This window comes from Podarcis vaucheri (assembly GCF_965113315.1).
Source record: "Podarcis vaucheri genome assembly, chromosome: 6".
Classification (NCBI taxonomy): Eukaryota; Metazoa; Chordata; class Lepidosauria; order Squamata; family Lacertidae; genus Podarcis; species Podarcis vaucheri.
Window position 1 is genome coordinate 54,988,298 of NC_138764.1, and position 14,313 is coordinate 55,002,610.

The 14,313-nt window shown below is 47.4% G+C and overlaps 1 protein-coding gene across 1 annotated transcript; it reads left to right on the plus strand.

Moving 5' to 3' along the window:
* The first annotated feature begins 859 nt into the window (after positions 1 to 859).
* Positions 860 to 14,263, plus strand: UROD (uroporphyrinogen decarboxylase). The gene is made up of 10 exons (XM_082228926.1): positions 860 to 990; positions 2,287 to 2,399; positions 2,940 to 3,019; positions 6,887 to 6,949; positions 7,042 to 7,239; positions 8,267 to 8,428; positions 9,501 to 9,638; positions 11,728 to 11,828; positions 12,850 to 12,916; positions 13,938 to 14,263. Exons 1-10 carry the CDS (start codon positions 968 to 970, stop codon positions 14,100 to 14,102), a joined length of 1,110 nt encoding a protein of 369 aa, XP_082085052.1. The 5' UTR covers positions 860 to 967; the 3' UTR covers positions 14,103 to 14,263.
* The last annotated feature ends 50 nt before the right edge of the window (positions 14,264 to 14,313 follow it).

Genomic DNA, 14,313 nt, shown 5'->3' on the forward strand with positions numbered 1-14,313 from the left:
GTTCTTTTGCCAATCTTGGGGTCTCCCCGAGCCTGCTAATACTTCCTTCTTGCACATATATGTTGCACCTTTGGTTACATAAGGACTGGATCTCTGAGAACTGTGTTTGCTGTTAGTGTATGTATATCATGACTGAGCTGTGGATTCCCAAGTAAAATGTGAGGCACAGACAAAGCAGCCTTTGGCAACACCTTCCCACATTTTTATCTATTGGTCCCATGTGGTGCTGTGGTTAGGGTAATTTTTATCTCCAAGCAAAGAGCACAATGTATCCAAGGAGGAGGTGGTCCAAAGTTTTTATCAGCCAAGCACAGGGAATGGCATTCATCGGTTAGGACAGGAAAATACCACATATTTTATGGATGTAGAACTAGTAGCAGATGTACTAATCCAGCTTCTTAATCATTCCCCTTGGCTGTGAATACGGGGGCTACATGAGGGCAGTGGACTTGTGGGGAAATGAATGCATATTTCTGTCTTTTAATTCATTTCTGCATGCACAATTGTTGCCTTGACCCAAGGGTTTGGTGCATTTGTCTAGCTCCCATGAACTATATGGGTTGTTGCAATGCTCTCTGTACTGTATTTAATTTAATTAGGAGTTCTAATGCCAATTACTTGTTGGATGTCTATGCTCAAAATAGACCAGAGGGGTTTTTGCTGCCCCACCACTTGGGCGTCTACGAGCCCTGCTCCGCGGTGCTGGTTCTGCCCTCTCTCCAGCGCCCCAGACAAGCGGCGGCGCGTGTGCTGTGCGCCTCCCGTCCTAACTTTTCCGGGAGACTTGCTACAGCGCACATTACGGTAATGCCGGTCCTGCCCCGGCCACGCCCAGCGGGAGCCGTGGGTGGATCCCACGAGCACCAATCGGGGGAGCTGGGGAATGAACCCGGAAGTGGGGAGGAAGAGGCGTGTTGTTGTCGCCGCCAGGACTCGGGAGTAGGGCGGCCGCAATAGCGCGGGCGGGATGGAGAGGAACGGGCCGGTCGTGTGAGTGGAAGCGAGAGGGCAGGCATTGTGCGGTCGTGGGTTCGTGGGGTGGGACAAGGGTTCCGCGCAGGGGATGAGGGCCATTTGCCTCTTGTTCCCTTGGCCGGGCTGCTGGGTCTTCAGCTGCTGCGGGGAAGCAGCACCTCAGCCCCTGACGCCTTTTCTGGCATGCAGGTCCACCCGTGCAGTACTTGGGGTTGAGCTCGTGTTGCCGGTGCAGGCAGGGCTGACACGGTGCCGAGTTGTCTGCTTTGCGCCGAATGTCGGTTCCGCTGAGCACCAGTAGGCAAAGTTTGGGTTAAGAAGCGTTTCCACCTTGCTTTGCGCTGCTTTTATCCATTAGACATTAAGACGCAGTGCTACAGAGTATGAGGAAAAAGGAGGGGCTCCTTTTTCTCTTTCCCCCTTCCGGCCCGCATTTGAGACGATTCTGCGTGCTGTAAGCAGACATTGCTTGCTGCAGTGAGATTCTTTCTTTCACCTGGGTTGCTCTACTTCAGCTTCTGCGAGGGTATTCCTCTCATTGTGGCTAGCGTGAAAGCACTTTGCAAGCCATTTTATTAAGCCTGGCAATGCTACACATGTTTACTTGAACCGTAGGCCCCAGTGGGCTTGATGGATTCTACTTCTGATGTAATATACATACAGTTGTGTTTGCACATGTGGCCATGGCAAACCAGGCTTTTGAACACTGTGCAAGGGCTAAGCCCAAATCTAGCTCTGATGCAAATGACACAGTGTAAAGCAAGGGTTCCCGAACTGTGGTCTGTCAACCACCAGCAGTCCATAAACTTCATTCAGGTGGTCCACAGCATGTCTGTTAAATAAAATTAGAAATAGTCCTCCAAAGGACTAATATATATAGAATGTAGAACCTGTAGTTGTACTAACTACCTAAGAGGAGAATAACTGTTCCTGTCTGGCACTGATCATTTATGATAGTTCCATGGACTGGACTGGTGTTTGTGTGTCTTTTTCCCTCTGGCTTCCCTCATATTGTAATGCAATAGTTTGTTTGATAAAGTAAAACGGTCTGCACCCCTCTTGCAGCAAAGAAAACCGCAACATGGTAGTGAGAGAGGAAATGGTCTGTAAATATTTTTTCCAAGTTTTAGTTAGTGAGTGCCGCTTATTACCTTCCCTGGTCGTCAATTTAATATTTGAAAGGGGAAGGAGATGGAGAATCTTCTTTCACTTGGGAGTCACATTATATTGGACGGTTTTTTTTATAAATGGTCAAACACACCTCTTCACCCAGGCCTTTGGATGAATGACTGTTTTCTGTTCCCTGATAAGTCTCACAGAATTCCCTGAACTGAAGAATGATACCTTCCTCCGAGCAGCACATGGAGAAGAGACAGAATACACCCCTGTTTGGTGCATGAGGCAAGCCGGAAGGTACCTCCCAGGTAAGTGAAGTGACTGAGGTGTTTGGGACAAAGATGTTTGGATCTTGTCCTTGGGGCTGGGATGGCCTGCTGGTTGGCATTGAGTTCTGAGAGAGGTGATTATCTGAAAATGAGTAGGAGGGAGAGGGAAAGAAATTCTCAAGACCAGAGTCTTTGGAGGATTCTGAAAGCAAGAATCCAGCTATTAGTATCTGCCCACAAAATGGATCTGGGGAAAACTTCAGCTCTGAAAAGCATTGATATATAGTGTCCTGCGCCTAGGTTATTTTCCTTGCAAAACCTCTGTGATTGACATAATTAGCCTTTATCCATTTCCGAGGGCCGGTTCCTCTAGTCCACAGATGGAGGAAATCTATGGCCCTCCAGATGTTGCTGGAATCTAACTCCCATCAGTACCACCCAGAATGTTCAGTGGAACATTATGGAAATTGGAATCCAACAACATCTGGAAGCTCCTAGGTTCCCCGCATCTCTCCTCTAGGTTAAGTTGCATTCCTTTTGAGAGGCATCTACCTTCCACTCCATTTTCTTTTTTTGCAGAGTTCCGAGAGACACGAGCAGCTCAGGATTTCTTTGCTACCTGTCGATCACCAGAGAAGTGTTGTGAACTTACTCTGCAGGTGTGTTGTGAACTTATTCTGCAAGTGTGCAAGGTTCCAGGAGGGAGAGTTCTCTCCCCCCCCCTTCACAATTGAGGGTTATTCCTGTTCTGCAGACTGTGGCAGGAGCTGAATATACCCCAGAGTATAAACTGTGACATTTGCTCCCACAAGATGGTCACCAGCATAGTTTTATGAGAGGCTCCCCAGACTCACCATCTCATCTGCCTTTCCCTAACCAATTTCATTTGTCTCTTCTGTCTAAATAGCAAAACTAAATAGCAGTTATTGATTTGGGTTTTAATGTCCTCCTTGCCGCATTTGCTATTCAGTTGCATGGGCAATTTATATATTTAGGTCAGGGGTGGAGAACCTCAGATCCAGGGACCAACTGTGGCCTTATCTGTCCCTTGGGACTGTCTCTGCTTCACACCCTTCTTTTTGTCTGGCTGGAATGTGTCATGAGCTCTGATAATGCTTCTTGCTTGCCTGGGTGGAGGAGAGAGAGGGGTGTGTAGAAACTAGCTCATTGTGCAAAGGGAAAACTTACATTTGTTGCTTTGCCCACTGTTGCCTCTGCCTTGTGACTCCTGGAACATTCCCCTGGAGGGAATGTGGCTCTCAGGCTAAAAAAAACCACCACCCCAGTTTTTAGAAGCATTGCAGACTTCTTCATTAGGTGTATCTAAGCATTCTTCAGGAAATAATTTGGTATGTTGTTCTACACTGTTCCTTGAATATAAAAACAATAGTGTCCATGGATGGAATTCAACATAGTGAGAAGTAGGCTGTTCACAAGTGGAACAAAGTCTCCTTGCACAATGGGACTTCCCTCTAGCTCCCGTCCACATGCCCTCTAAACCTGATCTGGACTGTTTCCCCAATTTTCCAGAGCAGGTTTTGAGGGGAGTAGGGGAGGGAAGGTGCTCATTTTACTCATGCAACAACTTAGCTGAATTCCACCCCATTTCGTGATGAATTTGTTGTCTCCAGCAAGCAGAGACAGTCTGTTAGTTTGAAATATGAAAGACGGATTGTGATAAAATATGAAAGATAGGTATATAAGTAATAAGTTATTGCCACAAATGTAAAATTACTAACAGAACATTATAATTTTGATAAATGCATTTTTGTGTTTCTTTCAATACAATGTAAATATTTTAAAAAGAAATACGAAAGAAAGGGCTCACTAGCTAAAACATGCCGTGGTACCTTGGTTCCCAAACGGCTTAGTTGTCGAACAAATCGGCTCCTGAACGCCGCAAACCCGGAAGTAAGTTTTTCAGAAGCTGAACGTCTGACATGGCTTCCGCGGCTTCCGCTTGAGTGCAGGAAGCTCCTGTAGCCAATCAGAAGCCGTGCCTTGGTTTTCGAATGGTTTTGAGAGTCAAACGGACTTCTGGAATGGATTAAGTTTGAGAACCAAGATACGAAAGTCTTGGCAACTCTACTAATAGGAAACTGATATTTCCACTGTGATTATTACGCTTTCCCTTGCACAGACAGTGCTTGGCTGAGCAATAATGTCTCTGTTGGGTGTTCCATGTAGCAGGAAGGGTAGCAGGGTGTGTGAATGAAGCCTCTGCTCCAGTATCACTACATATTGGCTCTATTCTGAAGACATTCATTTGAACTTGCTTAAAACATCCATGACTGGAACCCTGATAAGGCAGAGGTCCTGACTGCAGGAAGGCTTCTAAGGCTTCTTCCCTCCTGCAGCTCCCTGTAACTGGTATTCAGAAGCATTGCTGCTTTCGACCATGGAGGCAGAATGTAGCCCATTGTGGCTAGTAGAATGCCCTTAGAAACTGCCTTCAGATCTTCATGCTGAGCTTCCAAAGATCTGAAGCTTCCACATGGGGATGGGGAGGTTGGAGTGGGGGCTAACATGCAAGCCCCCCCCATACACACTGTTTTGAATGCCTGTAAGTGGACTATTGATACATGTGCATCAGATTGCCTAATTCAAAATGGAAGCATTTGATTGGACTCGGTGTGCTTTCAAATGCACAAAGGCACGTTGTACGCTCTGGCAATGTCCTGAAAGACAGATGATGCACGATTGTTTTCTAAGACCCGTTTCCTTCTCAAATAACATACATCTGTGCAGCGTGCTTTCCCTTTGTTCTTTTATAATGTGTCTACTTCTCAGACCTCCTCCCTTTTTTCTGCTTTTGGCACTTTCATGCCTTGCACTTGCATGGGTCTCTGATTTTTTCCCCTCCCCATGTTCTTTTTCGCAACATCATTACAAATATTTCTATTAAGTCTATTTTAGTAACATTCATTAACGCTCTCCCCCCTGCACTGTCTTTCTCTTCAAAAATGTTATTAACGACTTAACGTTTGTTCCTTTTTGTTCAGTTGTAAAAGAAACCCCAAAATTCTATGCGCAGCTGACTGCTTGAGGAATTCTTCCACCTCTTTTTTTAAAAAAATAAATAAATAAAAAGACTGCATTTATACAGTGCTTCCTTCTGTTTTGCCTCACTTCGTTATACAACCTGTCAATATGTTTTTCAGTGTTCATTGTCCCTCTGACAGCACACCTGTAAACATTACTGTATTTTTTTTAATGTTCATAACTCTCTTGGTCTCTCTCTCTCTCTCTCTCTCTCTCTCTCTCTCTCTCTCTCTCACACACACACACACACACACTTTCTCTTTTTCTACACATTCTAATCTCATTCTGTTTTGGGCTGTTTTAGCTTTTGAGTCAACTTGAACAGATTATCGTTTTGGTTCTTATTATCTTTGTAGTCTTTTCCTGCCATTTTTTTTTTAAATCACAGCTCCTTTATTTTTGCAATTTTGAATACTAGACTCCTTTCCTTTTAAAAACATTGTAATAGAGTTTCCAAGAACTGTGGGGATTGTGGACTGAGAACACATTCTTTGAGCTCCGACCCCCCCCCCCCGCCCCAGTATCCTGCCTTAAGCTCTGTCTATCTTGAAGGGAAGCAAGCGGCAAGCAAGATCTGTTTTATACGCATAGCCATTGTCTGCCCTTTTTTGGGGTGGATGGGTGTAGAGAGAAGCTCCACAAACCAACATTGTCCTTCGTATTGATGTAGTCTGTGTATCAGTGCAGTTTTCCTACATATCTGTACTTAAAATGGACTCGGGGAAAGACAGGAATGGGTCCCTGCATACCCTCCAGCGCACGGGAACCTATTTATGCCTTTCCCCATGTCCCATGCTGTGCTCCACATACAGCACACCCACTTTACCTTTATAGGAAGTGATACTGTCTGAATTTGAATATTTTGGTAATAATACAGTGGTGGTAAATCAGGGGAGATGTGGACTCAAAGGGCCAAGAAGGCCAGGCTGCGGGAAGATCATCTTGTGCACTACACAGGCAGGACTGTATCACTGTCTGCTGAAAATCTCGGCTGCAGGGTTTGGGCTGCCTATTGGAATGTCTGCAACACCACTGCCTGGCATTCTCTTTCGTGAAGGAGGGGCTGTAGCACATGGTTAGATCACGTGCCTTGCACACAGACGGTCCCAGGTTCAATCCCCAACATCTCCAGGTAGGACTGGACTCCTACCTGACCCCTGGAGAAGAGTTTCCAGTTAGTATAGATAGCACTGAGCTAGATGGACTAGTGGTCTGATTCAGCATCCTAAGGCAGCATCCTATGTTCTGGTGTTCATACGCTACGTCTATAGTGCACTAGCTTTTGGGCCTCAGCAGAAATCTTGCCCTTCTTCCCCCCTCCAGTTTTTCCTGGATTTTGAGTTTTCAGGCTTACTGCCTTTGTATTTTCAAATATTTCCTCTCTCCTATGAGAGGGTGGTTCTCTTTCTACACACCTGTAATTTCTAGCTTAAAAACAGGGCAGAGCACCCTCTACAAGGTCTGTGTTTTCTTCTTCCTTTCAGCCTCTACGGCGCTTTCCTCTTGATGCTGCCATCATCTTTTCGGACATCTTGGTGGTGCCGCAGGTAAGAGATGCTGGACGTGGGGAGGGGCGGTTGGGGGCAGTGGCTGTACTGCTTATAGAAAGAAATTCCTTAACATCCTACTGCTTTCCTAGGCACTAGGCATGGAGGTGGTGATGGTGCCTGGCAAGGGACCCAGCTTCCCTGAGCCACTGAAGGAAGTCGAGGACCTGCTGAAACTCCGCCAGAAAGTGGATGTGGCAGCAGAGCTTGGCTACGTCTTCCAGGCCATCACGTTGACCCGGCACAAATTGGAAGGGAAGGTGCCCTTGATCGGTTTCTCTGGTGCCCCGGTAAGTACAGTTCTTTGGAAATCTCCCAAAGAAACTGTGTGTCATTCCCTATAAATGCTGGTGGGCGCTGGGAAATGTTGGGATGTGCTGGCCACCTGTGCCGCTGCATGAGGCCAGATGGATTCTGGGTACCGTGGATTTGTAGCTGCAGCATTTGACAACCTCTGCGGAGGAGAGAGTGTCATGGGGGTGTCACTTACAGGCTGGCGTAGTTCATGCTCTCTCCTAGTAAGGCCGCTGGGTCCCCGACTCCCTGCCTTAGCTTGCTGCTGCTCAAACATTGACTTCATAGGATGATATTTGTGGAACTAACTGATGGGTGGCAGGTGGCTGAGAGAGGCGGCTTTTCTATGCCTTCCTTTCCAGCATTTTCTGTTGGGCAGGGAAGACTCACTGGAAAGGGTGTGCCAAGTACAGGGGTACCCCGGGTTAAGAACTTAATTCATTCTGGAGGTCCGTTCTTAACCTGAAACTGTTCTTAACCTGAAGCACCACTTTAGCTAATGGGGCCTCCCACTGGCGCATGATTTCTGTTCTTATCCTGAAGCAAAGTTCTTAACCCGAGGTAATATTTCTGGGTTAGCAGAGTCTGTAACCTGAAGCGTCTGTAACCTTAAGCGTTTGTAACCTGAGGTACCACTGTATCTCCTTAAGTTATTGCTTAAAATAAACGCTTGGGCGTTTATGTTTTGGGGCAGGAGAGGCAATGCATGACATCTTTAGAAGTGAATAGCATCAGTTAAGGCAAATACAGCTTCTGGTTTGTAGGAACCCAGAGGGGTTGAGGCCTGGTTCTGAACTGAACAAGTAACCCGATATGTGAACCGCCCTGAGATATGCAGGTGAAGGCCAGTATGTAAATTCAATAAATGATAATAGTAAATAAAATAATAAGAACAGAGCTGCCTCACAGTTTCTGCAAGAACCACTTGCCTTACAGAAGCTGGCTTGGGCATGGTGAGGCATTGGAACAAGTGCTTTTGAATTCATGCCTGCTTTCACTTTCTGCTTGTTGTCTGCTTCCTAGTGGACACTGATGTCCTATATGATCGAAGGTGGCGGCTCCAACACAATGGCCAAAGCCAAGGCCTGGCTCTACCGGCACCCTGAGGCCAGTCACCGTCTACTCACGTTATTGACTGATGTAATTGTGGATTACCTGGTGGGGCAGGTGGCTGCAGGCGCTCAGGTGAGTGGAAGAAGAAAGTGGCATCATCCTGCTTGAGAAGAGCTGTAGACTCCTGGGCAGCTCCTGCACACAAGCTTTCAGGCATAGCTGTAAGTTGGACAAATTTGCCACTCATTTTCCAAGGCACTTTTGAGATACCCTTCGTCTTCTACAGCCACGACCCTTAAGACAAATGAGATCTGGAAAGAAAGCTTACTTTAGGAAGGTAAAGGGTGCCGGCAAGAAATCAGTAGTGCCATGCTGCTAATCGTAATCTTATTATGTAACCTTTTATTACAGAATCCAATCACTTTGTTTTTAGGAATAGGCTTTTAGCACTCGTGGTTGCAAATAAAAGAAAAGGAAAACAGCTTTCCTCCTTTGCCAAAATTGCTGCCTGATGGCACTCTGCATAACACAGCAAACTTCTCCTCCTCCCCAGGATCATGCCAGCTGGCTTCAGCCCTCCCTGGGTTTATTCATTCAGCACTAAGGTGACACTGGGCTATGCATGTGATTGGGGAGCATGGCAGGGTTCCCCATCATGGGGACAAGCACTGTGCACCAGATGCTCCCTCTTGCGTTATGTGGAATGCATGGGAGGTGGGGTCAGCTGGTGCGATTCCTACCTCCCTCACACATTCACATAACTTACGGCTGGAACATGAGAAGTAGTAGCCTTCCAGCTGATTTCCTTCGCTTGTGACAACCTCCTAGAGCACAACCTTTTCGATGATGGTGATGAGAATAAGGTCTGTAAATTAACACCCTGATCTTATTCATATGTTCTCAGAACTAAGCCCCACTGGCATTCTTCCACCCCCGTGTGATTTACTTCCAAATAGGGGGTTTAGGATGGCAGCCTAAGGCAGTTTAATTATAGCATTGGTTCCAGTTGAAGAATTCGAGATTGTTTACTGGAATCGCTTGCCTTGTGTCAGGAGAGTGGATTAGGGGGGAAAATGCATTGTTCTGTGCCAGGCGTGGGCAAACTTTTTGGTGCCAAGGGCAACCTTTCCTTGGGGTGTGGGTGAGTGGAGAGAGATGTCAGCCAAGAGGGATGCTGATTCCTTGGTGCTGTCTCTCTTGGCAGGCTCTACAGCTTTTTGAGTCCCACGCAGGACACCTGGGGCCAGAGCAGTTTGCAGAGTTTGCCCTCCCCGCCATCCGTTGCATTGCCAAGCGAGTGAAGAGCAAGCTACGGGAAGACGACCTGCCTCTGGTGCCCATGGTAAGAGACAGATCTCTTGGGTTCCTTGTGGGATTCATAGGATCAGCAGATCTTGGAGCTGGAAGGACTGTTGGAGTTTTCTGTTCATCCTAAAAACAGATACCACATGGTGATATTGAAGCAGCAGCCATGGAAGGCCGCTCCATCTGTCCATACCGAGGGTAGGACAGAAGGCCTTTGGGAGCTGCCTTCCAGAAGAAATATAGATGGGCAATACTGGTGTATGATGTGTGGGCATCTTCTCTAGTGTGCCTTGTGCACAATTAAATGCAGAGGACCATGGTGCCACAAGGCTGAAAGGAAATTCTTGTAGAGTCAGAAAGAGAGCAGAGGATAAGGTGAGAGCAGGACTGGGTATCCTTCTCTTAAGTCAGGCTCCTACTGTAAGAATTGGGGAGCAGGAAAATTCTACCCTCTCTTTAAAAAAAAATGTTTCCCCCAACTCATCCTGATTGGATGAGGTGGGCTACAAACTTTCCTAAATCCTGGAGAAGTTTGGCTTTTGGCATCTGTTTACTAGTACTGTACACACCCATGTGCTGGAGGTTACTCCTTAACACACTCAGTACTCAGTTTGATAATCTGGGACATCCCTACCTCTGCACTGAGAAGGAGTATAGCTCTGTGATAAAGCTCAGGATATGCACGTGGGAGGTGCCAGGTTCAAATTATGGCATCTTCCATTGAAAGGACAAGGTAGCAGGTTTCCAAGTCCTAAACGGCCTCTGCCTAGTATACCTGAAGGAGCGTCTTTACCCCCATCGTTCAGCCCGGACACTGAGATTCAGCACCAAGGGTCTTCTGGTGGTTCCATCACTGCGAGAAGTGAAGTTACAGGTAACCAGGCAGAGAGGGCCTTCTCGGTAGCTGCGCCCATCCTGTGGAATGCCCTCCCATCAGATGTCAAGGAGATGAGTAGCTATATAACCTTTAGAAGGCATCTGAAGGCAGCCCTGTATAGCAGAGCTTTCCAAACTGTGTTGCGACACATTAAGTGTGTCAGCTGCAGTGTGTAGGTTTGCTGTGCAAACACTCCCCACACTCCTCCCAGGGCTGGAAAGGGGTTTCGTTTAACCTCCGGTTTGCTAGTAAAGCTGAATTACTGTGTCACAAAACGATTCATGTCTAAAAAGCGTGTCACCAACATGAAAAGTCTGGAAAGCTCTGCTGTACTGTACAGGGAAGCTTTTTAAGGTTTAAGGTTCTATTATGTTTTTATGTTGGAAGTCACCCAGAGTGGTTGGGGCAACTCAGCCAGATGGGCAAGGTATAATAACAATAATAATAGGAAGGAAGGAAATAAATCTGAGACCCTGGAGAGGTGTTGCCAGTCAGGGAATATGGTGCAAACTAGGTCTGACCTGGCTCATGAGGCAACTTCTCAAGTTCCTCTGAGATAGCAGGAACAGCAGTATTGACCGGAAGTGAAGGAATCCTGCAGAAGGAACTTCCTGTGCTCCTAGATTATATACCAAGCTGTTGACTGCTTGGAGGGAATCTGTCCCACACAACCTCCCTTGAAATCACCTGCATTCCAAGCCAATTCTGGGATGGCAGGAGGGGCGGTGATAGAAGATATTCCAGGCTGGAGGTATCTCTTGGTCTGTCTGCTGCCTGTCGCCATTCCCTGTTTTCTGTCTTTCCTTTTAGCTTGGGGCTGATGTGTCTGTGTTAAGGAGAAACCCCCCTTTTGAAATAAAAGCAAAGTACAAAGTTGTAGTAGTCGTGTTTCACCACTAGAAGGCAGCCAAGTAATGAAGCAATGCCAACTGGGCAAGCCAGAGCGGTCAAGGACCTGCCTGCAAAGATCTGCCTGCATATCTTCTCCGTTGTCCTGTTCCCCCTTTCCCATCGTGCACCAAGAGAAGCTCTGCTTGTTTGTGGATGTGAACGTCTTATAATGGAGGAGACATGTTGCCCTCCAGATTCTGCTGGACTCCTAACTCACAGGAGCACTAGTACCAGCCAGGGATGATGGCAAAGGTGGCCAAACTGCGTCTGGGGGGCAACAGGTTCCCCAGTCTTGCTTTGGTGCCAAGCATGTAGCCCTGCCCACCACGTTGTCCTGTTGTTTTGTCTCCTCTCTCAGATCATCTTTGCCAAGGATGCGCATTATGCCCTAGAGGATTTGGCACAATGTGGCTACGAGGTGATTGGCCTGGACTGGACCATCTCCCCCCAGGCTGCTCGGTGAGAAATTGACTGGCCTTCCATAGGGACTGCTAGGAGGGTTGGTAGGATTTCTAAAGTGCTTTTGCCAATATCAGAATCCTTTCGTTTCCCATAAATTTTGCTTCATACGGTATTGTGGATACAACAACTACTGGCTAAGCGGAATGGACTGGGGATAGTAAATAAGAGTACTAAGAGTAATGTGAAGTACTAAGGAGCCAGCAGTTTATAAGTGCAGGGAGCTCCTCCATTGGATTGCTGCTATGAAGAGCCAAACCCTGCTCACATGCAGTAGTTGGGAAACAGAGCTGATTGCTTCATACGGCTAGAGCTGAGTGAGTCCCCCAGCCAAGATGATCTTTGAAACGTCTTCTAAGACTAGAGGCCAGTTTCCCAGGATGATGGGTAGAAAGTAAGACTGTGCAGCAAACGGGGCAAAATGTCCCATTGTTCTGCCTAGGGAAATTAGTTCTCTCCAGCTTTTCAGAAGCAAGGAAATGGTATTGTTTTGTGACCTGACATGATAGCTGTCTCAGGGTACCATTCCAACTCTACAGTTCTATGGTTCTATCACGTGTCAGTGGAACAAAGTAAATTTCACTCTACTGTTTCAGGAAGCAGGGCTAGAAGGAATGGGTGGAAACAACAAGGAAGCAAAATTTTGGCTAAATCTTGTTAGAAATGTCCTAATGGGAAGAGTTGGGCAATGAGCTCTTCTTCGCTAGAGGCTTCCAACTCCGATATTTTATGACTTTGCAACATAAGTACAACCTGGATAAGTTTAATTAGGTACAACCTTCTAACTAGGGCTAGCCAGATACATCAGAATTAGACCCAAGAGGCACCTGGAACACAGGTAGGCAACCATCATTAGCTCTTACGGCTTCCAACCATTGCTCTTCCTGTTTTAAAACCATCTGATTTCATAAGTATCTCACATTCTTGTGATGATGAGGAGCTACATCTTGCTCTGGTGCCTACAAGTATCCCCCCTCAACCTCCAGAGCAGGTACTGATGTTTTATTTTGTTCTGTTGCAGTCAGCGGATCGGGAAAGACATTACCTTACAAGGGAATTTGGATCCATGTGCCCTCTATGCACCAAAGGTAAAGAGACAGGTATCACAAGCCCCCTAGACAAATGTCAGGGAACCTTTCTTAGGGCTAAGGTCACGTTACTTCAGTGGAAAGCTGTTGTTTGGGGGGGGGGACACATTTCAGTAATGGGCGAGGTTGGACCCAACACACAAAGCCACAGGATGCTCCTAGTTAGCAAACAATGGTTGTAAGGACTGTCTGCACTGAGTCTATCAAATACGCTCTCCCCCCCCCTCTTCCAATCCACTACAGTGGTGCCTCGCAAGACGAAATTAATTCGTTCCGCAATTCTCTTCGTCTTGCGGTTTTTTCGTCTTGCGATGCACGGTTTCCCATAGGAATGCATTGAAAATCAATTAATGCGTTCCTAGGGAAACCACCTTCAGACCAGGTCCGGGGACAGTCTGTCCCCGGACCTCTTCTGAAGGCTGGGGGGGGGACAAGGGCTTTTCTTCCCACCCCCAGCATTTTAAAAAACCCTGGGACAGCGGAGAACTTCTCCGCTGTGCGGGGCTATCTTAAAATGCTGGCGGGCGGCATTTTAAAATCGCTCCGGACAGCGGAGGACATCTCCACTGTCCGGGGCGATTTAAAAGCCCCTTGGAAGGCAGGCGGGGGGGACAAAGACTTTCGCCCCCTGCCCGCCTTCAGAAGGTGTTCCCGCCCCCCGCCCCACTTCGGAAGAGCTTTCCGAAGTGGGGCGGCGGGGCCAGGTGTCCCCGCCCCCCCCGCTCCACTTCGGAACAGCTTTCCGAAGTGGGGCGGCGGGGCCAGAGGTCCTCTTCTGAAGGCCGGCTGTGGGCGAAAGTCTTTGCTCCTGACCGCCAGCATTTCCCTATGGGCTTTCGTCTTGCGATGCAAGCCCATAGGGAAATTCGTCTTGCGAAGCGCCTCCAAAACAGAAAACTCTTTCGTCTTGCGGGTTTTCCGTCTTGTGAGGCATTCGTCTTGCGGGGTACCACTGTATAAGTTAGCCTAGGTTGGTTGCTTCAACTGTCTTGCCCTGCTGATTCTTCTTCGCTTTTGTCAGGAGAAGATTGGGGAGCTAGTGAAGAAGATGGTGGAAGGCTTTGGCTCCAAGCACTACATTGCCAACCTGGGTCATGGCCTGTATCCTGACATGAGCCCGGAGCACGTGGGGGCTTTTGTGGATGCTGTACATAGGCACTCTCGCCATCTGAAGAAATGTTCCTGAAGACTTGGGGAGCCACATGGAAAATGGACAAAGCATCAAAGAGACTGCAGCAAGAGAGGATCATGTTTGCGAATGCTGGAGAGCCAGTCACTAGGACTGAGAGAAAGAACAAGGATGTGTGTTTGTAATAGCGCACTATTAAAATGCTTTCCACATTTTAATGGCACAATGCTTGGGATGGTGGGTGGGTTGTAGAGGGGGAGAGAATGTA

Bases quoted from the DNA above. Each gene is read 5' to 3' on its own strand.
- UROD (XM_082228926.1), top strand. From the start codon at position 968: ATGGAGAGGAACGGGCCGGTCGT. The intron at 8,429-9,500 runs GTGAGTGGAAGA...CTCTCTTGGCAG, and splicing joins AGGTGGCTGCAGGCGCTCAG to GCTCTACAGCTTTTTGAGTC. The intron at 12,917-13,937 runs GTAAAGAGACAG...CGCTTTTGTCAG, and splicing joins GTGCCCTCTATGCACCAAAG to GAGAAGATTGGGGAGCTAGT.